The 25,911-nt window shown below is 34.3% G+C and overlaps 1 protein-coding gene and 3 pseudogenes across 3 annotated transcripts; 2 read left to right on the plus strand and 2 right to left on the minus strand.

Annotated features, from left to right (window-relative positions):
• Positions 1-546: 546 nt before the first annotated feature.
• LOC145793419 (uncharacterized) lies at positions 547-2,718 on the minus strand. The gene is made up of 6 exons (XM_082876244.1): positions 2,520-2,718; positions 2,167-2,301; positions 1,883-2,056; positions 1,241-1,289; positions 894-1,189; positions 547-776 (listed from the first exon to the last, which is right to left on the minus strand). The coding sequence occupies exons 1-6, from the start codon at positions 2,716-2,718 to the stop codon at positions 547-549; spliced, it is 1,083 nt and encodes a 360-aa protein (XP_082732370.1).
• Positions 2,719-6,028: 3,310 nt separating this feature from the next.
• On the plus strand, positions 6,029-7,848 carry LOC114289215 (uncharacterized; annotated as a pseudogene).
• Positions 7,849-16,847: 8,999 nt separating this feature from the next.
• LOC114289212 (protein CLAVATA3 INSENSITIVE RECEPTOR KINASE 5-like) lies at positions 16,848-24,754 on the plus strand (annotated as a pseudogene). The gene is made up of 11 exons (XR_014333858.1): positions 16,848-16,913; positions 20,130-20,258; positions 20,384-20,516; positions 20,671-20,742; positions 20,835-20,977; positions 21,089-21,160; positions 21,279-21,338; positions 21,453-21,550; positions 21,704-21,833; positions 21,928-22,269; positions 22,916-24,754. The product of XR_014333858.1 is annotated as a protein CLAVATA3 INSENSITIVE RECEPTOR KINASE 5-like (transcript).
• Positions 23,300-24,915, minus strand: LOC114289211 (F-box/FBD/LRR-repeat protein At1g13570-like; annotated as a pseudogene). The gene is made up of 3 exons (XR_014332656.1): positions 24,093-24,915; positions 23,827-23,985; positions 23,300-23,739 (listed from the first exon to the last, which is right to left on the minus strand). The product of XR_014332656.1 is annotated as an F-box/FBD/LRR-repeat protein At1g13570-like (transcript).
• Between the last annotated feature and the right edge of the window lie 996 nt (positions 24,916-25,911).

Genomic DNA, 25,911 nt, shown 5'->3' on the forward strand with positions numbered 1-25,911 from the left:
AGCAGGCACCGGTTTTGGCCATATTGGAATATCTTCAACAAAGTGGCGAAGCCATTCTGCCTCTTCCCATGCTTTGTCTAAAGCTATGAATTTTGATTCCATAGTAGACCTAGCAATGCAAGTCTGTTTGGAAGATTTCCAAGATACAGCCGCCCCACCAAGAGTAAAGACATACCCACTGGTGGACTTTGAGTCTCTTGTATCCGATATCCAATTTGCATCACAGTATCCTTCAAGTACTGCTGGATATCTAGTATAATTCAGCCCAATATTACGAGTAAATCGGAGATACCTTAGAACCCTTATTACACAAGTGTGAATGTTAACGTCATGCATTCATCCAAAACACAACCAACATAAATGTCAGATTGGTACCTTAAAAAAGTAAAAATAAAACACAAATCAAGCACTAATGCATTATTATGTTTGCCAACGCAACGTAATCTTATTGCAACCCAATGTTTGCCAACACAACACAATCTTATTTCAAAAATGAATACAAGAATCCAATGTAAAATACAATGTTGAAATGAAAAAAGGTACATCCTATATCGGCTCCGTGCATGATTTTCGATTATGACTCCCCAACTTATCACATCTCCCGCACCTTATTTGCTTCAGTTTCTCACCCCTTGATGGGATCCTATTCTTCGTCGGCCTTCCGGGTGGTCTTTTCACGGTTGGCGGGTATATAGTGAAGTCCGTGGGATCAAAAGGCGGCTTCTCCACCGATGGTATAGGGAATATGGCTCCCGAATAGGCTGCACGATATGTCTCTACATGAAAGTAATGTTCTACACAATCATTGAGATTGTAGCGGCTCTTCTGAATGGCAATAACAGCATGGTCACATGGGAATCCGTTGATTTGCCATTTGAAGCAAGAAGATGTACGCCTCGCAACATCAACTATAACAGATGGTATCGAATGAACTTCAAACACATCCTCGTTGGCTTTGCTAACTTGCCAAGACTTGCTGTCATTGAACGAATCCATAAGCCTTGTTTCGAATGCCGGACAAATAATCTCATTCCATTTGTTTGCTTGGTCACGCCGTGCAGACATTTGCCGCATCAACTGAGTACGAATTGTGTCCACCATTTGAGTGATAGGAAGATTACGTGCTTCTTTAATCCAGTTATTAAATGACTCCGCCGCATTGGATGTCATCTCCCCATAACGCATGCCCCTGCACAATATATCACAAACATTGTACAATACGGAATTTAACAGGCCTGACCATTCACGTTGACAGATGTGAACGTTCACAATACTGACATTACTATACACTGATGTGAACATTCACATCAGGGTATAATAATGTGAATGTTCACATCTGCTACCAGGTTATAAGAATGTGAATGTTCACATTATATGCTTATTACGTTGTCAACTTAACTGATAGACAGATGTGAATGTTAACAACAACAACAAAATACGACACGTGTCAACATTCAAATCTGTAATACATTGCATGACTATTTGACAAATTAACAGATGTGAACATTCACATCAGTCATCATTAGCAGATGTGAACATTCGCATCATTTACATTGAACATGAAACACAATTCGAAGATTGTCACCATTCTAAACTGAAAATTCACATCACTACCATTCTAAACTTCACAAATGGAACACCTTAGGAAACTATTATTACCTGAAGTATGAATTTGCCCAGTGCTCAGGTGCCAAGTCCTTGAAAAAATTATGAGCTCGTTGTTTACCCTCCTCTTTTAATTTTGCAAGCTTTTAATGGAACCCTACCACAGTTAGCTCGTAGGCACAGTCACCCAAACTACTTACTAGGTGATCCCTGAATCCATTATCAATTCCTTTCATCCGGTCTCTTAAATTGCTCTTCAAGTGTTGTAAGCAATAACCGTGATGAGCCGATGGGAACACCTTTGGCATAGCTTCTAACAGACCAAGATTACGATCCGAAATAAAAGTAATATGGCGCTTCCCATCAACAACCTTCCCAAGTTCATGCAAGAACCACGACCAATTAGCCGTGGTCTCTGAATCAACAATTGCAAATGCAACAGGAAACAGACCTACAACACAACACCAATACACAACTGTTCACAATATTCCAAAGTGAATAGAAAAACAGTATAAACGAAACAGGTCATGTGAATGTTCATATCTACATTGCCCTATTTACCATTGCTATTTTTGGATTCAAGTTCGTAAACATCAACGATGTGAACATTCAGATTAACGACCATTAATAATTCATTGTTAATTGTTGAGTCACTGACAATGTTAACATTCATAGTACTGTTCATTAATAGATCAACTAACATTAGTATACACTGATGTGAACATTCACATCAGTCTGTAATAATGTGAATGTTCACATTTCTGTCATTAGCATACAAAGATGTGAACATTCGCATCAGTGCATACTAATGTCAATGTTCACATTACTTATAATTTAGCAATCACTTTTTTGTCCAGACTATGCTGCTCAGAGTGAATATTGACATGAATAGACAGCTAAAAAAAACTACTAACCATTGTTTCCGTCTTTCGCCGTTGCCGCAAGTAGCTGACCTTTGTACTTTCCTTTGAGGAATGTTCCATCCAGGAATAATAAAGGCCGACAAGTATTGAACCCAGAAATACATGCAGCAAATGACACAAAGAAGCGACAAAACTGTTGACTACTCGCATCATAGTCAATATTGACATAACTCCCCGGATTGTACCGCATCACGGCATCCGAATACCACCGCAACTGGTCAAACGATAACGAGTGATCTCCATGAATACCAGCCTTTGCTTTCTCCACACCCAACCATACGACATGGTAACTCACATCTAGCCCATAATCCCTCTTCAAAATAGTCACCACTTCACACGGCCGAGTCAACGGCTTGTCCCTCACAATTTCAGATATGGTACTCGACACCAAATCCGAACTAACTCGCGGATTCTTCGATGTTCGGACATCCGTACCACAAGTATGCACATCACTAAACCTCTTGATGTAGAAAAAATCATTTGCTCGTTGTGCTCTACAATGTATAGCCCACAAGCAGCCCCTCTCCTCCCGCATCGCACACACAGCAGTAACTCTTGTTGTCTCGTTCTTCACGTATGTGAACTTAAACCCACATTGGATGGCATACTTACATAAAACGTCACGAAATTCTTGTGCACCTCCAACAAACCGTTGTCCTACATGCGTAATACCATTTGCCTAAGGGGCTGACAACAACACCTTCTCTTTATGATGGCAAAATCTCCGTAGTGCATCAATTTCATCCTCAACCCCCACATGTAGCAATCCCAAACTACTTGACTGACCAATATCACCTTTCAACTCAACCACAACTTCTACATGTTGTACCCCCATTGATTCAGCAAGCAGTACCATGTTCTGAAATTCTTCCTCATTGTCCAAATCACACTTATTAATCCCAGGTAGTTTACAGAACAATGAAATAGAACCAGCAGACAATTCATCCCATTTCTCACACAAACACTCCACCAAACGAGAATAACACATTGCGCGAGCAACATTTATTACAGTTGTACTACAACCATATGTACACACCAATAGCATAAAGGTATCTATCTCCTGTAAAAACACAAAAACACAACAATGAACAGTAATGAAAATCGATATGAAAATTCACATTGTGCAAAAAATAGATGACTACGTGTACAGTTCAAGTGCTAAATCCATAATTCACAATATGAAGATGTGAACATTCACATTATTATTAACAAGATGTCAACATTAAGCAAACATCAAAGTAAAATGAGAACATCAACAATCTTCACATAATATAAACAAGATGTTAACATTTACATTGACACATACACTTTGACTTATATCACACACAGAGAGCCTCATTAAGCAAACATCAATTTAAAATGAGAACATCCACATTATTCATATATTCCACATTAACAAAATGTGAACATTCACATTGATATATATATATATACTGATAATCAAATCATCCACAGAGAGCCTCATTATGCATACATCAAAGTAAAATGAGAACTACACATTTAATCAAAATCGACATGAAAATTCACATTGTGCAAAAAATAGATGACTACGTGTACAGTTCAAGTGCTAAATCCGTAATTCACAATACGAAGATGTGAACATTCACATTGATATTAACAAGATGTTAACATTAAGCAAGCATCAAAGTAAAATGAGAACATTAACAATCTTCACATAATATTAACAATCTTCACAGAGCCTCATTAAGCAAACATCAATTTAAAATGAGAACATCCATATTCTTCACATATTCCACATTCACAAAATGTGAACATTCACATTGATATATATACTGATAATCAAATCATCCACAAAGAGCCTCATTATGCATGCATCCAAGTCAAATGAGAACTACACATTCTTCACATAATACGAATGAACTCCCCTCCACAGAACCACGTAAAATGCATATAATTGAAAAAACAGAGCATTTAATCCATATAAATCCAAAAACAGAGCATCTGATCCATTATATGAATGAAACCATAAACTGAACATGCATTCATAACCAAATTGATACTAACCTTGATCATGCAATCCTACAATCGTCCAGAAAGTTGAAAAAAACTGATTTGAACTAGTTATAGTCTGGAAAATGTAACAACCGAACACCCTCCTCTTCGTCGTCTTCACTCGCAAACCACAGAACTAGACTACAACAGCAAGGATGAAACCCTAGCACAACCAATCCTTGGAACGAGCATGCAAAACATAAACGTATCTCTCGGAATTGGATTGATGATGAAAAGCGTAAAATAGAAACTGCCAAACTGCATGAGCAAAGAAACAGGCACCTATTACGTATTAACACTGTACATATATATATATATATATATACAGGGGCAAAATAGTCCAAGAAATCATATTAAATTAGAAAAATGGATCTTATGGAATAAAAAGAAAAGTTTATGGGACTAATCAGGTTATAATATTCTTTAGTGGACCTAATGGGTTATAACAACTCTAGAATGGATTTATCAATAAAAATCCCATTAATATATTAATTAGTGTATTAATTGATGTTGTAATATAATTTAAGAGATTTTTGATATTTGTAATGTAATTAATGAACAGGAGTTAATAATAATATTATAACTAATCTTAATACACTAATTAGTCTAATTAGTGCATGTAACCACCGGTTTGAGATTAGGTCAAAGGATTGTTTTGTTTTGATTGGAAATATATATTTAATGAAATTATTTGGTTATAAATAATAAATTATTGTTTTGAAAGATAATTTTTTCAATTTGTACCCATCACCATCGGATTGCCCATTTGACGATCATCTAAAAATTGTTGCTGTCAAAAATTTCATTAGAGTGGCTAGCAGTGACTGGTGACTGGTGGTGGTAATAATATAGACAAATATATTAATTAAGTAGACAAGTCGATAACATATGAATAGATATGTAAAAGTAATGTGATATTTTAAATTTCCATTATTCTTGTGATCTCAAAATATTAGGACTTGAGATTATTATTCTAAAAATTTTAAAATTAAATTGAGGGGCTTATGACTCAAATGCACTAAAAAAGCAACAATTTCAAATACATGAATAAAATTTTTAAAAAAAAAAAAAAAACATAAATAAATTGTATTAGAATGTCGGGAGAAACTAGGTTGAAGTTGAGAAAATGTTTTGATACCATTTTAAATATACAAAATAAAATATTTTTAATATCTTATATTTATGAATTATATAAATAATTTAACAATAATCTAAAAGTAAAAATCAACTGAAATCAACCTCATCACCCATCTTTCAACTCCAAATAAGAAAATTAACGATTTAGCAATCTGAAGCAGTGAATTCGAGCGTTTGCTCATCGTTCCACTCCGATCCGATCCATTCTCATTCCTCATCAGTCAATCGGAGCTTCCATACCATACATTTCTCCTTTTCCTTTTTTGAACAAGATTGGAGCTTCCTTCCGTATATATACTAAAAACCGTCCATTTTCATATCCTAATAACAATCATCTCTCACCACAGTGAATGGCAAGACCTCCACAATCTCTCACAACCCTCTTCCTCCGCCACCAAAACCCTCGCTCCATCCAAAACCCTAACCCCCAAATCCGAAACCTTGGCCTCAGCAATGGTGGCGAAGAATTTTTTCAGACCCATCAACAACCGAAGACACAGAGCTTAACCCAGATCGCCAAAGAGGTTTCGAGGGTCATTTGGACTCGACCCAGATGGGAACAAACTCTACTCTCAGATTTTCCCTCAATCAATCACTTCGATCCCAACTTTTTTATTGAGCTTTGGAAGCAGCAAAACAATGTGCTTCTTTCTCTCCGTTTCTATCTTTGGCTAAGCTCTCAACGTAGCTTTGTACCGGATAAATTGGCGTGTGATGTGATTTTTGATGGTCTTGTGGAAGCTAAAGCTGCCAATGCTGCGAAATCGTTTTTGACTTCTATAGATTTTACTCCTCAACCTACTTCTTTAGAGGCTTATGTTAGATGTCTGTGTGAAAATGGGTCAATTGAGGAAGCACTGAAGGTGTTTGATGAATTGTAAAAGCTTGGTATTTGCCCATTGTTAGAAACGTGGAATTCAGCTTTGTTGGGTTCGGTTAGAGCTAGGCGAACCAATGTTGTTTGGAAGTTGTATGAAGAGATGATGGGTAGTGGTGTTGTAGGGGATGTGGATACAGTTGAGTATTTGATTCAAGCTTTTTGTATTGATAACAATGTTTTGAAAGGTTTTGGGCTTCTTAGGCAAGTTTTGGAAGATGGGTTTGTTCCCAGCAATGTTGTTTTTAATAAATTGATATCTGGATTTTGCAAGGATAGATACTATTCGAGAGTGTCTGCTCTCCTTCATGCTATGATTGCAAAGAACCGACGCCCTGATATCTTTACATATCAGGAAATTATCAGAGAGCTATGCAAGAGAAGAATGCGGCATGAAGGATTTCGGATTTTCAATGATTTAAAGGATAGAGGGTATGCTCTGGATAGGGTCATGTATACAATGATGATACATGGTCTTTGCAAAATGAAATGGATTGGGGAGGCTCGGAAGTTTTGGTTTGAGATGGTTCACAAAGGAATAGTTCCAAATGAATACGCGTACAATGCATTCATTTATGGGTTATGTAGGATTGGTAATCTCAAAGAGGCGAAGGAGTTGTACAATGAAATGTGTTGTAAAGGTTATAAAGAGACCACAGTGAGTTGCAACATTATGATCAGAGGGCTGTGTTTGCATGGAAGAACAGAGGAAGCTCATGTGTTGTTTCAAGAAATGGCTGAGAAAGGAATTGCTCGTGATATTATCACGTACAATTCTTTGATTCAGGGTTTCTGCAAGGAAGGGAAAATAGATGAAAGTATAAATCTTTTGGCTGAACTTTTAGAGAAGGGTATGCAACCTTCAGCTGCTACTTCTACTGCCCTCATAGAAAAACTTTGTGAGATGGGTGATGTGGATGAAGCAAAAAGTTGTGGGAGGATATGCAGAATAGGGGCGTGGAACCAGCAGTATGTACTCGTGATTTCATCATAACTGGATTGAGCAATAAAGGGTATGTAGCCGAGGGGATGGAATGGTTGGCTGCAATGTTGAGACGTAACCTCAAACCGCAAAAGCAAACTTTTGAGAGACTAATTCAATGTCTATCACAAGGAGATAAGCTGGATGAGGCTATACTTGTGTTGGATTATATGTTTAGCATAGGTTACACGCTCCGTGAATGTATTTGCCATTCTCTGGTTGATGAACTTTGTGAACAGAGTTCCGACCATGTTGAGACATGTCTAGGTGGTATTCTGCAGAAAGATACGGCAGCATTTGAGGTCTTCTAGGCACATTTTTATTTATTTTATTTTATTATCATCAATTTACAGGACTATGTTGTGGTTGTTATACATTTTTGTCAAAAAAATTTAGAGCTGTGGAAACAACTGGAGTAAATTCATGAACAAATCTACGTCAACTCATTCACCACTGGTTCAATTGCTTGTAATTAGTATAGACAGTCTTTAACTTTGGTTTATTCCAGCATGTAATTGTTTAACAATTTGAAGAAACAAAATGCTCAATCTAATGCACAAGAAGCCTTTGAATTAATTATATGGGTACATTAGCAAGTACAAAATGAATTAACCAGTAACTAACTAAAAACTGTAGAGGCTAAGACCCATTCTTCATTTTTAGTCAGTTCATCCTCCTTTCAGCTGTTGATGATTGAATCAGAAATTAATTTTTTCTCTCGTCTATCTTCTTTTGTAAATTTGCAAGAATCGATAAATATAGATTAAAAAATGTGAATTTCTAATCAGCATACAAATTAAAAATAATTTTACTTCCAACTAAAGTTTTCTCATTTTCGAAAGTTGAGCAAAACAAGGCGAAATATCTGGTTTCGAGTCTGCACTATGCAACTTTTCCTTCCCTATTCCCCTCCAACCAATTTACTAAAAAACACAAAAAAACTGTACACGGAAAAGGATTGGCATGCCCATGTGGTAAGTTGGTAAACACCATTTAACAGAAAAGACAGGTTTTTTAATCCATTCCTCCAAAGCCATTGCAATGAGGATCTTTAACCATACCATGGGAAAAAGACTTGCTCTTCCACTAAATATAAATAAAACTTTAAACTACACACACAAACCAGTGGAGAAAAAATACACACATTTACAGTTTCAATTTGTTTTAGCTAGTGCTCATCAAATCTCCATGAACTTTTATATGATCAGATACCAGATGTAGAAGAAAGGGAAAAACAAACATCTATGTCAGCACGATCGCTATCTAGTATGTTATTGCTGCCTTTGGTGACACTCGAGGAAACCGTGCCAACTCTTTTGAGATACTGAACCCTTTTTCGAAATCAACTTTTGTACTGTGCTGAATGAATATTGTTTCTAGCATTGGTGACTAGGCTAACAGAAGCTTGATGAAAAGTTCAGGCTCCAAACCAATGACATAGCTTATCTTCACAGATTGAAGTTTGTCCAGCATTCAATCCATGCAGTTTGGCGCTTTCAGACAATTTAGAACCAGTTCTTCATCGTTCCTCTCCATTATTATGCAAGTCTGTGAAGATAATACCATTATGCAAAACCAATTAGTCTGAAATTTTTAAAGATAACATACCAAGTTTGTAGATTCAACATTCTTACCCAAATCTGAAGTTTCATCATGTTGGGGCAGCTTCTAATCAGACAAAGCACGCATGAAATATGATCCAAGTCATTAAACCGAAAATTATGTAATGCAAGTACCTTCAAAAGGTTAGCTGTGGTCGGAAGCCTATGGGGAATTCCACCTGCAGCCAAAATCTTTGATGCAAATGGCAACAAATTGTATAAGGACATTTTCAAGCTACATGTTTTGAAATAAATAAACCAGGCAAAATTATAAAACCAATGTCTCACCTTAATAAATAAGCCATCGAAATTTAGCTCTGCAATTCTAGGTAAGTCACTAAGAAACGTAACCACATTGGGTGTTTTAACACTCTTGGGACTTCCCATTGTTAAACCAAATATGATAGCGATGTAACTCAGATTTTGGGTGTCCGTAAAACATATTGATTGTATCTCACTATTGTGCTGTACAAGTAGCCTTTTGAGCTTTGGAGCTTGGATATTGAGATTGCCAATACCAGTGCAATGTTTGATGGTCAATCTCTGAAGCAGTGGGGGCATGGAAAAAAGCGTCCCCAGAATGTTGTGCACAAATGCGATTTTTTTAAGATGAAGGCTAATGAGATTATGAAAGCCACTTAATTCGTATGGTGCTTTGAATATACCATTGACAAGCTCTAGACGAGTCAACTTAGGACAAGAGTAGATACAGGAATGCAACTTATAGGGTTCATTATCTGAATTATTAATAAGAGTTAAGTCCTTGATACCATTCCTCGAAAGGAAAAGAATCCAACAATCAATATCTGCGCTACAATCAAATCGTATTCTTGGAATGCAGAAAAGAAACATCGGTATGGGGCCATCATGAAGCAAGAGGATTTTCTCAACAACACTCACAAGTTCATGTTTGACTATGCTGTCTTTGAAAAACTGATTACCAAGCTTGAGTTGCGAAATTGTAGTCCAAATACTCCTCCACTTGGTTGACAAGATGCTTGTTCTTGCTGCATCTCTTTGTTGGAACAATCTTCTGTGTAAATAAAATAAATCGAAATAATTCAAACAAAATAAAATAAAACTTACAAAATTTATTTTGTTGAACCGAATCAATAATTAGAGACCAAGTCGAGTGTGTGACACTCTATCCTTAAGACAGATTCGCCCCGCTATGGTGCTTACGGTTGAGTGGCGTCTATCTCCCAGGATACAATGATCTTAACCAATTTGTAGTAGCACTCCAAAACAAATTGTTTGGAAAACCAAAACCTGTGATCTAACTCTCTGAATATTTATTCTAAAACTAGAATGAAGACATAATGCAAAAGGAAAATCTGGACAGCAAGAGAAAAGATTTTCAGACTGATTTTTCGGATGTCTCTCAGTGTAAAGACTGCTGGAATAGAATCTCAATTTATAGGCAACATAGTCCTCGAACAGGTACAACAATTTGAATGAACAGATGCACTTTTAAAAGAACAGGTGCAATAGTTGAATTCAAACAATTCTGGCCATTGTACAAGAACACTACTATTCAAACATTTGAAAAGTGTCCGTTGGTGGACAAACAAAGGAACTTTCAGGAACTTTATTATTAATAACTATTTGGAATATATATATATATATATTAAAGTATTTGAATATATATATATATATATTAAATTATTTGAATAGTTTAATAAATAAAGGAAGAGGTACAAATTTTAGGAAACCACTTAGGAACCCAAAATTTGAATTTAGAATTAAATTAAATTCCCACAATTACAAACTTTAGGAAACCACTTAGGAACCTAAAATTTGAGTTTAGAATTTAAATTAAATTCCCACAATATTTTTATTTGAAAAAATTCAAATGAATTTTATCTAAAACATTAATGTTAGACCCGAAAACGACGTCAACTTCCCATTCACTCATAAACGGTTTTGACGTTCCGTCTTCACCGTGTGGCTTGCCACGCGGCAAGGAACACTTCACCTCTTCGGACCCATCCCAAAAGACGTTTGGGACCCACTCAAAATTAGGCTAAAAAATATGCCTATATTAAACCATTTTTCCAACAATCCCCCACATGAATGGAATTTGACGGAGAGAAAATGCAACAACATGATCTAATTACAGAGAGTACAGAAATAGGAAATATTCTGCAAAGGATAGGTAGCTTTTGGCTTTGAACCTTCCCTTATGAGACACTATCGGATTTACTAGCTAACCAGTGAACATGATGTCTTGAACTGTTCAGCCGTTTGTGTAAACCAAGACAATAGAACTCACACAGTATATTCCCAGACACAGTTTAGTTCTCACTATTATGTTCATTTTGGCCCTGAACAACCTGGTCTTTCATGAGTGTTCTAGAGAATTGTAGCCCTTCACAAATCTCACAGAACCGGCCCAGTTCACACTCACATAGGTGATGCTTATGAAAAGTATCCTGCCATACTCCACTAGGTTTACCTAAATATAAGAATCATGAAAATTTTACTTAACCTTAAATGCTACAGTCATTACTATTTCATCATAGAAATGGGTAGGAGTTTAACTCCCTAGTGATCCTTCTAAGTCATTCACAACTCGGTTGTCCCTTTGAACCTAGATCTTAGGATCTCCAGTCAAGTAGGTTGGATTGCCGTTGTGGTAACTCTTATGTAATAGGCTTAAGTCTCATTCCCCTCGATAAATTCTCAACTAACTCTCTTGTTAACCCTTTGGTTAGTGGATCCGCTATGTTGTCTTTAGACTTAACATATTCTATGGAAATAATTTCATTAGAGAGTAGTTGTCTTACGGTGTTATGTCGACGACGAATATGTCGTGACTTATCGTTATACATATGACTCTATGCTCTACCTATAGCTGATTGACTATCACAATGTATGCATATAGCAGGCACCGGTTTTGACCATATTGGAATATCTTCAAGAAAGTGGCGAAGCCATTCTGCCTCTTCCCATGCTTTGTCTAAAGCTATGAATTCTGATTCCATAGTAGACCTAGCAATGCAAGTCTGTTTGGAAGATTTCCAAGATACAGCCGCCCCACCAAGAGTAAAGACATACCCACTGGTGGACTTTGAGTCTCTTGTATCCGATATCCAATTTGCATCACAGTATCCTTCAAGTACTGCTGGATATCTAGTATAATTCAGCCCAATATTACGAGTAAATCGAAGATACCTTAGAACCCTTACAATAGCTTTTCAGTGTTCTACTCCCGGATTACTCGTATATCTACTTAATTTACTTACTGCATAAACTATATCCGGGCGAGTGCAGTTCATCAAGTACATTAAGCTTCCAATAATTTGGGCATACTCTAATTGAGAAATACTTTCCTGTACATTCTTAGAAAGATACAAATTAACATCTACAGGTATTCTAGCAAGATGATCATCATCTTTGTTGAATTTGTCAAGTATTTTCTCAATGTAATGAGATTGTGACAAAGCATATCCTTCTGATGTTTTGGTAATTTTCATACCAAGAATTACATCAGCAATGCCCATGTCCTTCATGTCAAAATGTTTATTCAACATTTTCTTGGTAGTTTTAATCATATCATTATTACTACCTATGATGAGCATATCATCTACATAAAGACATACAATGACATAACTTTTGTTTGTGTTTTTAATATAAATACATTTGTCACACTCATTAATTTTAAATCCATTTGACATCATTGCCTTGTCAAATTTCTCATGCCATTGCTTTGGTGCTTGTTTTAAACCATATAATGCTTTAACCAATTTACACACTTTCTTTTCTTTCCCTGGAACAGAAAACCCTTCTAGTTGATCCATGTAAATTTCTTCCTCTAACTCACCAATTAAGAAAGTGATTTTAACATCCATTTGATGAATTTCTAAATTGTATAGAGATGCAATGGCAATTAGCATTCTAATGGATGCTATTCTAGTAACCGGTGAGTATGTGTCAAAGAAATCAAGACCTTCTTTTTGTCTAAAACCTTTGACCATAAGTCTTGCCTTGTATTTGTCAATTGATCTATCTACTTTCATTTTCCTTTTGAAAATGCACTTGTACCCAAGAAGTTTACAACCTGGTGGCAAGTCCACTAATTCCCAAGTGTGATTTTTCAAGATGGATTCAATTTCACTGTTGACAGCTTCTTTCGATAAATGAGCTTCAGGACTAGACATAGCCTCTTTAAAAGTTAAAGGCTCATTTTTCTAACAAATATGTTAGAAAATCTGAACCAAAACATTTTGAGATTCTAGCACGTTTACTACGCCTAAGTTCCTCTACCTCATTTTGATCTAACTCTTGTTTTTGACCATGTTCTTGATCCTGACTAGTAATAGCATTATGAGATCTTTTATTGTTACTAGTCTTTTGTTCAGTCTTATTTGGAAATACATGTTCAAAGAAATATGCATTCCGAGATTCAATAATAGTATTTACATGCATTTCGGAATGTTCTGATTTATGAATCAAAAACCGATATGCACTACTATTCTTGGCATAACCAATGAAAATGCAATCAATGGTCTCAGGACCAATCTTAGTCTTTTTAGGACTAGGAATAGCCACTTTAGCAAAACACCCCCACACTTTTAAGTATTTGTAGGATAGTACTCTACCATGCCACATTTCATAAGGTTTTTGATTCACTTTCTTTCGAGGTACTTTATTTAAAATATAATTAGCAGAAAGTATTGCTTCCCCCCACAAGTTCTGAGGTAATCCAGAACTTATTAACAAGGCATTCATCATTTCTTTTAAAGTCCTATTTTTCCTTTCAGCAAATTCCATTTTGCTGAGGTGAGTAAGGTGCGGTGGTTTGATGAATTATTCCATGTTCTTTACAAAACTCACCAAAAGGTGATTCAGATTCACCATCTCTACCACTTCTAAGTTTCTTGATTTTCTTACCAAGTTGATTTTCAATTTTATTCTTATATTGAATGAAAGTTTCCAAAGCTTCATCCTTGGTTCGAATTAAATAAACATAACTATATCTAGTATAGTCATCTATAAAAGTGGTAAAATATTTTTTCCCACCTCTAGTTTGAATTGATTTAAAATCACAAATGTCACTATGAATTAATTCAAGTGGTTCCGTACTTCTTTCAATTGAATGAAAAGGAGTTTTAGATAATTTTGACTCAACACAAATTTCACATTTATGATTTGAATCAATGTTAAATTTAGGTAAACATTCCATATTAATTAATCTACGCAAAGATCCATAATTAACATGTCCTAGTCTACCATGCCATAAATTTGAAGACTCAAGCAAGTAAGAAGAAAATGTAGTATTATTAATAACTGAGGGTACAACTGTCATTACATTTAACTTGAAAAGGCCATCAGACATGTAACATTTTTCTACATACATTCCATTCTTAGTAAGTACAAATTTATCACTCTCAAATACTAGCCTAAACCCATTCTTACTCAACAAAGATCCGGAAGCAAGATTCTTGCGAATGTCTGGTACATGCAGCACATTGTTGAGAGTGAGTTCTTTTCCTGATGTCATCTTGAGTACAATCTTTCCTTTTCCTTCAACTTTGGAAGTTGAGGAGTTGTCCATAAAAAGTTGTTCACCATTGTCCACTATAGAATAAGATGTGAACATCTTTTTATCGGCACAAATATGGCGAGTAGCACCAGTGTCCACCTACCATTCTTTGGGATTTCCGACAAGATTTGCCTCGGAAACAACTGCAGAAAGATTGATGTCATCTACACCATTGGAAATTTTGTCCACTTCGGTCATATGGGCTTGAGCAGGCTTCTTGCTTGTTCTTCTTTTGCTTTTGCCTTTGCTACGACAATCTTTCGCCCGATGTCCCTCTTTGTCATAGATGTAACATTTGCCATTAAACTTGTACTTTTTATTTTCCCCCCGTTTAGAGCCTTGTGATGAACTTTCTCCAAAAGACTTTCGTTTCTTGGTTTTTGAAGCATGTTCCACCACATTTGTCTTAGACTCCATAGGATGCTTACCAGCCCGCTTTTCAAAATTGCGGTTGTCCTCCTCAATCCTCAAATACACAATTAATTCTTTCATAGAAATTTCTTTGCGCTTGTGTTTGAGGTAGTTCTTGAATTCCTTCCAGCCTTTTGGTAATTTTTTAATTAAGGCTGCAACTTGGAAGGATTCACTGAGAGCCATGCCTTCTGCGTGAATGTCATGCAGAATGAGTTGAAAATCTTGAGCTTGGCTGATCATAGTTTTTGAATAAAACCATTACAAAATCCAGGAATCTGCCTACCACAAATTTCTTTGAGCCGGCATCTTCCGTTTTGTATTTTTTCTCCAAAGACTCCCAAAGTTCCTTTATTGTCTTGATAGGACTGTAGACGTTGTATAATGTGTTGTCAAGTCCGTTCAAGATGTAGTTCTGGCAAAGGAAATCGGCATGTTTCCAAGCATCAACCGCAGCAACCACTTGCCGGTCGGTTTCATCCTCTTTCAGGATAGGAGCATCTTCACGGAGGAAACAAGCCAGGTTCAGAGTTGTAAGATAGAACAACATTTTCTGTTACCATCTTTTAAAGTCAGTTTCTGAGAACTTCTCTGGCTTCTCTCCATGATTTATTGGTACTGTCACCACAGGAGAGGGGGTTGGTGCAATTGCAGCCACTACAGTAGTACTTGTTTGGGCATTAGTTTCAGTAGCCATCAATTCTAATTTATAAAACAAAGTTATAATTAGAATTTACACTACACAGAAAATTAAACCAAATTAACAGAATTAAATTCTGTAAAAAAATAAAAGAAACAAGAATGTAACATTTATTTTCCAATTAATTTGGAAATAAAATAAAATTTTATTCAATCAAATTAATTCCACACAGGAAATTAAATTCTGTAAAATAAAAGAAATAAGAATATAACTTTTATTTTTCAATTAATTTGAAAATAAAATAAAATTTTATTCAACCAAATTAATTCCACACAGGAAATTAAATTCTGTAAAATAAAAAAAATAAGAAAATAACTTTTATTTTTCAATTAATTTGGAAATAAAATAAATTTTTATTCAACCAAATTAATTCCACACAGAAAATTAATTTCTGTAACACTTCAATAATTAAAATACTAAAACAGAATTTTAAGTAATGAAAACTCAGAAAATAATTTCTAAAACCCAATATTAATTTCTGAAAAAATTCCACAAAAATATATTCTGAATTGTTAATGACACCAGTATCATACTACTAGTTGTCAAAGAAAATAGACAGTATATTACTACTATCTGTCAAATAGCATACAATCACTATTTGTTTTTCTAACAAGAATATTATTTTGTAAATCCACAGAAAATAATTTTCTTTAAAGAAGAAAGAGAAAAGGAAACAAACGAAAGTCTGTCTTAAGATTGTTGGAACAATTTTCTGTGTAAATAAAATAAATTGAAATAATTCAAACAAAATAAAATAAAACTTACAGAATTTATTTTGTTGAACCGAATCAATAATTAGAGACCAAGTCGAGTGTGTGACACTCTGTCCTTAAGACAGATTCGCCCCGCTATGGTGCTTACGGTTGAGTGGCGTCTATCTCCCAAGATACAATGATCTTAACCAATTTGTAGTAACACTCCAAAACAGATTGTTCGGCGAACCAAAACTTGTGATCTAACTCTCTGAATATTTATTCTAAAACTAGAATGAAGAAATAATGCAAAAGGAAAATCTGGACAGCAAGAGAAAAGATTTTCAGACTGATTTTTCGGATGTCTCTCCGTGTAAAGACTGCTGGAATAGAATCTCAATTTATAGGCAACATAGTCCCTGAACAGGTACAACAATTTGAATGAACATATGCACTTTTGAAAGAACAGGTGCAATAGTTGAATTCAAACAATTCTGACCGTTGTACATGAACACTACTATTCAAACATTTGAAAAGTGTCCGTTGGAGGACAAACAAAGGAACTGTTAGGAATTTTATTATTAATAACTATTTGGAATATATATATATATATATATATTAAACTATTTGAATAGTTTAATAAATAAAGGAAGAGGTACAAACTTTAGGAAATCACTAAGGAACCAAAAATTTGAATTTAGAATTAAATTAAATTCCCACAATTACAAATTTTAAGAAATCACTTAGGAACCTAAAATTTGAATTTAAAATTTAAATTAAATTCCCACAATATTTTTTATTTGAAAAAATTCAAATGAATTTTATCTAAAAAATTAATATTAGACCAGAAAATAACGTCAATTTCCCATTCACTCATAAATGGTTTTGACGTTCCGTCTTCACCATGTGACTTGCCACGCGACAAGAAACACTTCACCTCTTTGGATCCACCCCAAAAGACGTTTGGGACCCACTCAAAATTGGGTTAAAAAATATGCCTATATTAAACGATTTTTCCAACACTCTTACGGACATCCGCTCAAGGATAGCTTCTGTGATATTTCTTGGCAGCTCACTAATTTGATCCTTACTATAAATCCGACGATCAGTCATTGTTATCCTAAAACAGCAAAATGGAGGAAGAACTAGTTTAATTGCAGTAAAGCTTTAATGAACAAAATGCATATAATCTCAAGTAATCATCATTTTAATAATAAAGGCATTGTTGTCAACCTATTTGATTAATGCTCTAATAAATTGAGTTAAAGCAATCATTGTAAGCTATTTTTACTCATTATTTCAATGCACATCTTCCCTAAATTTTAGTAATGTGTAGGTTATCTTATAAATGTTTATGCAGAATAAAGCTTGTGCCCATCAACCATTAAGTTAAATGGTTTTTTTTTTTAACATTGATTTTTTTACTAAAATAACCCGGTTTCAATCAATTTAAGCAGTTTTTGTTTGAGGTCTCAAATTTTGACAAGCTTACCAAACAGAAACATGAAATTAAATCTTGGCCTCTACATGAAATTAAAACACGGGTACGGGTATGTCGATTTGGTAAATTTAAAAAAAATAACGTACACGTTGTAAAAAAATATTTATTTTTAACTTAGAGTAATGTAAAATTAGTTAAATGATTTAATTTGTTACAATCTAACTTACCATCCACATTTAATATCAAAAATAAAGATATAAATCAAAATTAAATGTCATTATATTAAATAAGTTACAACCTATAATTTTATTTTAAAATCATGCTAGCTATGCATAATAACAATAAGAAAAGTGCAATGAAACGAATTTTACCTCTATATTAGAACAAAATACTAGATAGTTTGACTGATGTACGGTTTAGATATATACTACATATATCAATTAAGAAGAAAAATTTATGTACATATTTTGGGCATGTTTAGATGGATTAGAGCATGAGATTGAAATTATTAATCCGTGGACCCGTGGACCCAATTATCCTATGTTTGTTTTAAAAATAATATATTCAACAAACTTTACATTATAAACAATTCAAATCATAAAAATAAATAAATAAATAAAAACTCGAGATACACCCGACATGACCTCACAACATAGGTGTTGTGCCACAAGGCACAATGCCAACCTCGACTCAGAAAATAGCATGGTCGATTCTTGCAAATAACACATAAATCAATTTAAGAAAAATCAATTAGAGTATCCCCATTCATTCTATTCTACTAATTTATTTATATTTATTTATCTATATTATATATATATATATATATGTATAATCAAATGTAATTGCTATGTCAAAAGGCTTCAAAACTTCATTCTTAAATTCTCATAATTTAAAAAAAAAAATTAAAAATTATGTAACACATCCCTTCATCTCCCTTCTCACTCTCTCTTTCTGTATAAAATAAAAAATAAAAATAAAATAATAAAAAAATCATCTATATCCATCATTCACAATTCACACAACAAACCTACAAATATCACATATCACATCTCTGACTCTATCATGTTATTTTAAAAATAAAATAAAATAAAATAAAATAAAACATATCTCACAACTCTCATTTTCAATAAATTAAAATATATATATATATATATATATAAATTATAAATATCCAATATCTATCACGTTATTATATAAAATAAATAAATAAATCAGCATCTCCCACAATTCCCATTCCCACAATCCACTCATGTATATCCATCACCACAATTCACTCAATCAAATAAGTTTATTCTTAATTTCCTATAATTTTTAAAATTTAAAACATTATATGGCATTTTCTTTTGTTTATCTTCCAACCCACTCCCCTCATCATTTCATCTAGTTTTAATTTTTTTCATCTTTATCTAATTTTTATCTTTAGATTTTAATTTGATTCTTCTATTCTTAATTTTATTTAATTTTTGCTTTTTTCCAGTGTATTTATTTAATTTCTATCTTTATTCATCTTCATTATTAAAAATATAACAGTGACACTTTAGACAACTAAAATATTTTATCCTTTGTTTTTAAATTTTTGCTTCAAAAACCTTAATTTCTTGTAATATATATCAAATTATAATTTAAAATTATAACATAATTATATAAGTTACGACATAATGTGAAACAGAATATAATTGAATTGTAAATTATAAATTCCAGCATATTGTGTCATAACCGAGGGAATATGCAGTGAACTACAGATTTTTGCCAAGATTTTTAATCGAATCAGTTAATAAATAAACGTTACAGTGCTTCACAGATATCACTTGAGTTACTTTCCTTTTTTAAATTCAAGAGAATAATAGCATAGAAAATTCTAAAGAACACCACTTTTTTTTAAATTTTTTTTTATTATTTTTAAAACCAAGGAATGATTAAAGGAATTTTCTATCATCTTTAGAATTTATCTGAGAATGGGTTAGTTTAGCTTAGCTTTTCACATTTATATTCTTTCTCTTCACTTTGCAGAACAAGTGGCAACCATGTTAGTTGTCTCTCACTTTGCTACCAAAAACCTTACTACTAGTTCTTTTGGTTGGGCCTCACAGAAGCTTTAGGAGGAGACAGATATAGTACTATTGCCATGTGAAGAGTGTGAATTTCACATATACATTACATACTACTAATTAAAACCCCTTTTGAAAATTGGTTTTGTTGAAGAAGTTGAAACTGGTTTTTGAATCTGTAAAATTCAATGGAAGAGGGTATTCCGTTTTGTGCTTTGTAGCTCTCTTTGGCTTCTGGGCTTCAGCAAATGCTTTGCTTTCCCCAAAGGTGTCAACTTTGAAGGTAAGTGAGATTTTTTATTTATTTATTTATTATTTTTATTTTTTTTTTGCAGTGTCATCTTTAAGTGGTGAAATGAAGTTTTTAAGTATTTGAATTGTAAATTTTTTTTTTTAATGAATTTGCAGTGCAAGCTTTGATGGGTATAAGAGATTCATTAGATGATCCACATGGTGTCTTAGAGAATTGGGATGTTAATGCTGTTGATCCATGTAGTTGGACAATTGTAACTTGTTCAGCTGATAAGCTAGTCATTGGCTTGTAAGTTCCAAAACATAAAACATATTATCAACTCTTTTCAATCTCTTAATAATCTTGAAAATGTCCTACTCCACAAATACAAGAAAATTGAGAATTACCCATGAAAATGTATTCAATTAATGAAAGTTTTTTCTTTTTTCTTTTTTAGCTGCAGAGGAACTCCAAGCCAGAACTTATCGGGTAGTCTTTCACCTAGCATCGGGAACTTGACAAATCTCCAGATTGTGTGAGTACAAAACAAAGAAAAAAAAGAAAACAAAATGAGTTCAATGTTTTGAAATTTCAATTGAAATGATTTGATTATAAGGTATTTTACAGGTTGTTGCAGAATAACAACATATCAGGGCCAATTCCCACTGAACTTGGGAGGCTTCCAAAACTACAAACACTCGATCTTTCTAGCAATTTCTTCATCGGTGAATTCCATCTTCTCTAGCCCATCTGAAAAGCCTTCAATACCTTTAAGCATAAAAAACAAAACAAAACAAAACAAAACAAAATATTTACATACATGGATAAAATTATGTTTTAGTGAATTTCTTTTTCTGAAAATCTTATTGAATTGTGATCAGGAGGCTAAACAATAACAGTCTTTCTGGATCAATTCCTTTCTCATTGGCTAATATGACCCAACTTGCATTTCTGTAAGTCTCCTTAGATCCTTTCTCCATTGAATTGAAACCCATAAAAAGAGAGAAAGAAAGAAACGAAGAGGTTTGGATTCGAGAAAGGTCTAAGTGGGCTTTGTATAATATGTTCCAGGGACTTGTCGTACAATAATTTGAATGGTCCTGTACCAAGGTTTCTTGCTAAAACATTCAAGTAAGTTCTTTGATTCTTACCCTCCTACATTTTTTTAACCTACCAATCAGGAAAATGAAACACGAAGATAGTCTGTTTTTTTTATAAAAAAACTATTTTCTTTCATGTGCATAGCCTTATGGGAAACCCAATGATATGCGCAACCGGGACAGAGAAAGACTGCAATGGAACAACAGCAATGCTGCTTTCATACCCCTTGAATAATGCACAAAGTAAGAAATTATAAATTCAAAACTGCCCCCTTGTCAATAGTTTCTTTCGATTAGTTAGCACCTTCAATATTACACGGTTTTAATTTTTAATATTTTTTTTTTTAAATTTTGCATTTACCTTAGTCTGATCTGTTGGTCTCTTTGCTCCACAAGGCTCTCAACCTTCGGGGAGGCCTAAAGGTCACAAATTTGCCTTAGCATTTGGATCAAGCCTTGGCTGCATCTGCCTTTCTTCTCTGGTGGAGGCAAAAACACAACCAGCAAATATTCTTTGATGCAAACGGTTAGTAAAAAAGGATTGATCAGGTTTGAGAAAAATCCTAGATTATAAAAGTTTGCTACATTAATAAAAACAAACTGTTTTTGAAAATTTTCAGAACAACTTCATGAACAAGTATGCCTTGGAAACTTGAAGAGGTTCCAATTCAGAGAACTTCAGAGTGCAACAAAAAATTTCAGCAGCAAGAGCATAATTGGGAAGGGTGGTTTCGGAAATGTGTACAAAGGGTATCTCCAAGACGGGACAGTTGTAGCTGTGAAAAGGCTCAAAGATGGAAATTCCGTTGGAGGGGAGATTCAATTTCAGACTGAAGCCGAGATGATCAGCCTAGCAGTGCACCGTAATCTCCTTAGGCTTTATGGGTTTTGTATGACATCAAGCGAAAGGCTTCTGGTGTACCCCTACATGTCCAATGGGAGCGTTGCTTCGTGTCTCAAAGGTGAAAAAAAAAATTCATCATTGCTATTCTAATCATACATAGGTTGCTAAAAAACAATTAACCATCTGAATGTTGCAAATTGCTTCACAATGACAACATTATACTTTTGCAAAGGATTCTACCCGTTGCTTGATAAGAAATGTACTTTAAGGCGGTCTGCATGGTTCATTTGTTGTATGTGGGCTTTACCAATGACACATGCTTTGGGGAAACATGTAGACGAGCCGAGTCAATCTTAGTACTAGGTTGTTCAAATTTGGTTTGAAAACTTAATGAGTTTCAAAATGTGTTAACGTTTAACTTGTTTACATAATGAGTCAATCTCAAATGAGTTTTTAACGAGCTGAATAGAAGTTGAGTTTGAGTAGTTTCATTTTTATAGTGCATATAAGTTTATCGAGCCAAGTGGTAGATTGTGCAAGCTTGGTTTAAAAACTAAACGAGATTTAAAATGTGTTCAAGCTTTTAATGATCAGAATGCAAATTGAGCTAGAGTAGCTTGGTTTGTTTAAAAGCCCTAAACATATACTCCATTGCCTTTTCTTGTTTCAACCATTCTTGACTTTTCCCTCTATCTTCGCTTGAGCAAACAAACAGTTTTTAGTACTGGAACGTTGGATTCATACTTATCTGTCTTGCATTGCAGCTAAACCAACCTTGGATTGGGGTACTAGGAAAAGAATTGCATTGGGTGCTGCTAGGGGTCTACTATACCTGCACGAGCAGTGCAATCCCAAGATTATTCACAGAGATGTGAAGGCTGCAAATATATTGCTCAACCTAAGATACGATTAAAATTTATATCTAATATACACCAAAATATAAAATTGCTTAATTGTGGATTTTCATTCAGAGTATCATAGATGAATCACATGATTCATTGCAAATCTTCCCAATGTTGTGCTGTATTCTAAGCAGCAAATAGGAAATTGCAGCAAAGGAAGAGTTTCATTGTTAACAAAGGGACCAAAAATAAATAAATAAATAAAAGACAAAATAAACTAAACGATTTTTTGTAGGACTTTGCATGGATTGTAAATATTATTGTTAATATTATTTCATCATTTGCAACAACTTGGCCAAGAAGAATACAAATGGAAGCCCAATGATCTGTCAAAAGAAGGAAAACAAACACAAAACAAAGAGACTTCATGAAAGAAAAACAGTTTTTACATATCAATCTTTTATGAAGATGATATCAGCTTGTGCAGAAGCCCTTCGAAACCTCACCAACTCAATCAACATATTCAATCTTCCATCTGTAACATATACACTAGGTGTAATGCTCATTGTCTCGAGCATTGGTGAGTTTCTAAGTAAAAATTTGATGAATTCCATCTCATGTGGCACACCAGACATATCTGTCATCTTCACAGTTTCAAGCAGACTGAATGTGCAATCAGACGGGCATTCTTTCTCCCAAAAATCCAAATCAGGAGCTTCTGTTGCAGTTGATGTATTTGAAGAACCCTATATCAATCAATACAAGGAAATGAACAAGTGAATGGCCATTGTAATCTGAAATATAAAATATTTAATGAGTTTAAGATTACTCACCGAGATTTGAAGTTCTTGTAAACAGGGGGAGTTCACAATCAAACGAAGAACCACCAGTATCTCTTTCATGTCCTTAAAACTCACTTGATACAATTCAATAACTTTTAAATGGTTATATACAACTGGAAGTTTTCCTAGGTCGTTACCTATACTCAAATACTTAACAAAAACAATAACAAAAAAAAGCACTTTGGCCACGAGTAACCACTAGACTATGTTTTCCATAGAACCTAAATAAATAAAAAAGAAATTTAGTAAAGTCTTACCTTGGTGAGGTAAATATGTCCAATAAGTCTCTCCAGGAATGGTACACCACCAAGAAACTTATCAAAGTTGCAACTTGAACTTTGTTCAAAATGCTCGGCAATATCATCAGTCATATACATAGCAACAGATATAGCAAGCAAAAGTGGGGTATTTTTGAGACATATGTCTTTAAATTCGCCTTCCAGACACAAGTGTTTGAGATTCGGAGCACAGATAGTAAGAGCTAAACTATCAAAGTACGATAACGTTAGACTCTCAAGAAGAGGGCAACTTGATATGAGACTTTCAACAACATCGGGGGCAATTAAAACTTGTTGAAGATTGAGGTATTTCAAACATAAGAATCCTTTAGAAGTCGCGTCAGAGGAGGGTCCAATTCACATCGAATTAGCTCCAAACGAGCCAATTTTCGACAGGAGAAAAGACAAGAAGGAGCCCTAAACCACTTGCCTTCTCCTAATTCAAGAACCAATTCTTTAATATCATTGCTTGATAGAAAAAGCAGCCATTGATCTATATCGAGTGAGCTTTGCAAGTATGTGCTAGACAAACTGAACTTGTGAATTGGTCCATCGTGAAGAAAAAGAAACCGAGTAATGAACTTTGCAAGGCTGTCCTCGACAGCTCCTTTGTCATTACAAAGCGTTGCACACTTGTCATCAAATACAAGTTGAGTAAGGTTAGCCCATTTATACCTCCATTTACTCGATAAACTGCATGTTCTTACTGCATCCCTTATCGGAAGCTTTGTTAGGATGGTTTCTATAATACTTTGAGGCAGATCACTAATCAAATCTTGCCCTATAACATTATCCATGTGCAGTTTTCTGCTATGTTACACGGACGTTTTCAGCTATGTTAGACGGACTCGGGTGCGGGTGCATATTTAGGAGTCAGACGTTTTAAAATTAAAAGTTAAAGATACGTGGATATGTATTTAAATTTGGATACGGGTACAGAGATACGTTAAATAGTTTTTTTTTTATAAATATATATTTATTATATGAAGAGGAGTTATATTATATATATATATTTTTTATAAATATTTTTATTTTAATAAACATTAATTATTTAATTTATTTATTATATTTTTTAAATAATGGGTTCTAATTAATTTTTTTATTTTATTTTACATACATGTGTTTATTTTTTTGATTAATATATATAAGTATATATTATCTTATAAATATATTATATGTTATATAATAATTATTATTTAATATATGTTATATAATAATTATTATATGATATATGATAATAGATAGATACCAATACAGAGTCAGGAAGAGAAGACGATAAAACGACAGAGAGAGAGAGAGGGAGAGGGAGAAAAGGCGAAGCGATCGTGAGGGAGAGAGAGAAGGTGAGAGAGAGAGACCGGATGGAGCTTCGATCGACTGATAGAGCTTCGATCGACTGATGGAGCTTCGATCTTCGACTGGACCAACCGGATAGAGCTTCGACTGGAGGTCTTTGATCTTCGACTGGATGGAGCTTCGACCAGGTTCTCTCTTGCTCTCTCCTCTTTCATTTCTTTTGTTGTCTGTGAAGAGCCGTGTCCGAGAGAGAACAGGCGAATCCGACACAAATCCCACACCCGCACTCGTGTCGTGTCGTGTCGACACGGGTACTTCACCCCAAAGTGGCGAGTCCATGTAACACAGGTTTTCAGTTGAATTACCTACAGGCAGAGAAAAAAACAATGCATCAACAGTCAGGGGCGGAGGTAGGATTTCTTAATTGGGGGGGCCAAATTAATATTATAAATGTGGACTTAAATAATAAATAAATAAATAAATATCCACTAGCTATAACCAT

The sequence above is a fragment of the Camellia sinensis genome, chromosome 6, assembly GCF_055761805.1.
Source record: "Camellia sinensis isolate YWXY chromosome 6, ASM5576180v1, whole genome shotgun sequence".
Lineage (NCBI taxonomy): Eukaryota > Viridiplantae > Streptophyta > Magnoliopsida > Ericales > Theaceae > Camellia > Camellia sinensis.

What these genes read in the sequence shown, in the direction of transcription:
- LOC145793419 (XM_082876244.1), bottom strand. Translation starts at nt 2,718, where the DNA reads ATGCGGTACAATCCGGGGAGTTATGTCAATATTGACTATGATGCGAGT. An exon ending in GTTCCCATCGGCTCATCACG is followed by an intron (nt 1,290 to 1,882) that starts GTTATTGCTTAC and finishes TGTTCACATCAG; the next exon opens with TGTATAGTAATGTCAGTATT. An exon ending in TATAGTTGATGTTGCGAGGC is followed by an intron (nt 777 to 893) that starts GTACATCTTCTT and finishes ACTTTCATGTAG; the next exon opens with AGACATATCGTGCAGCCTAT.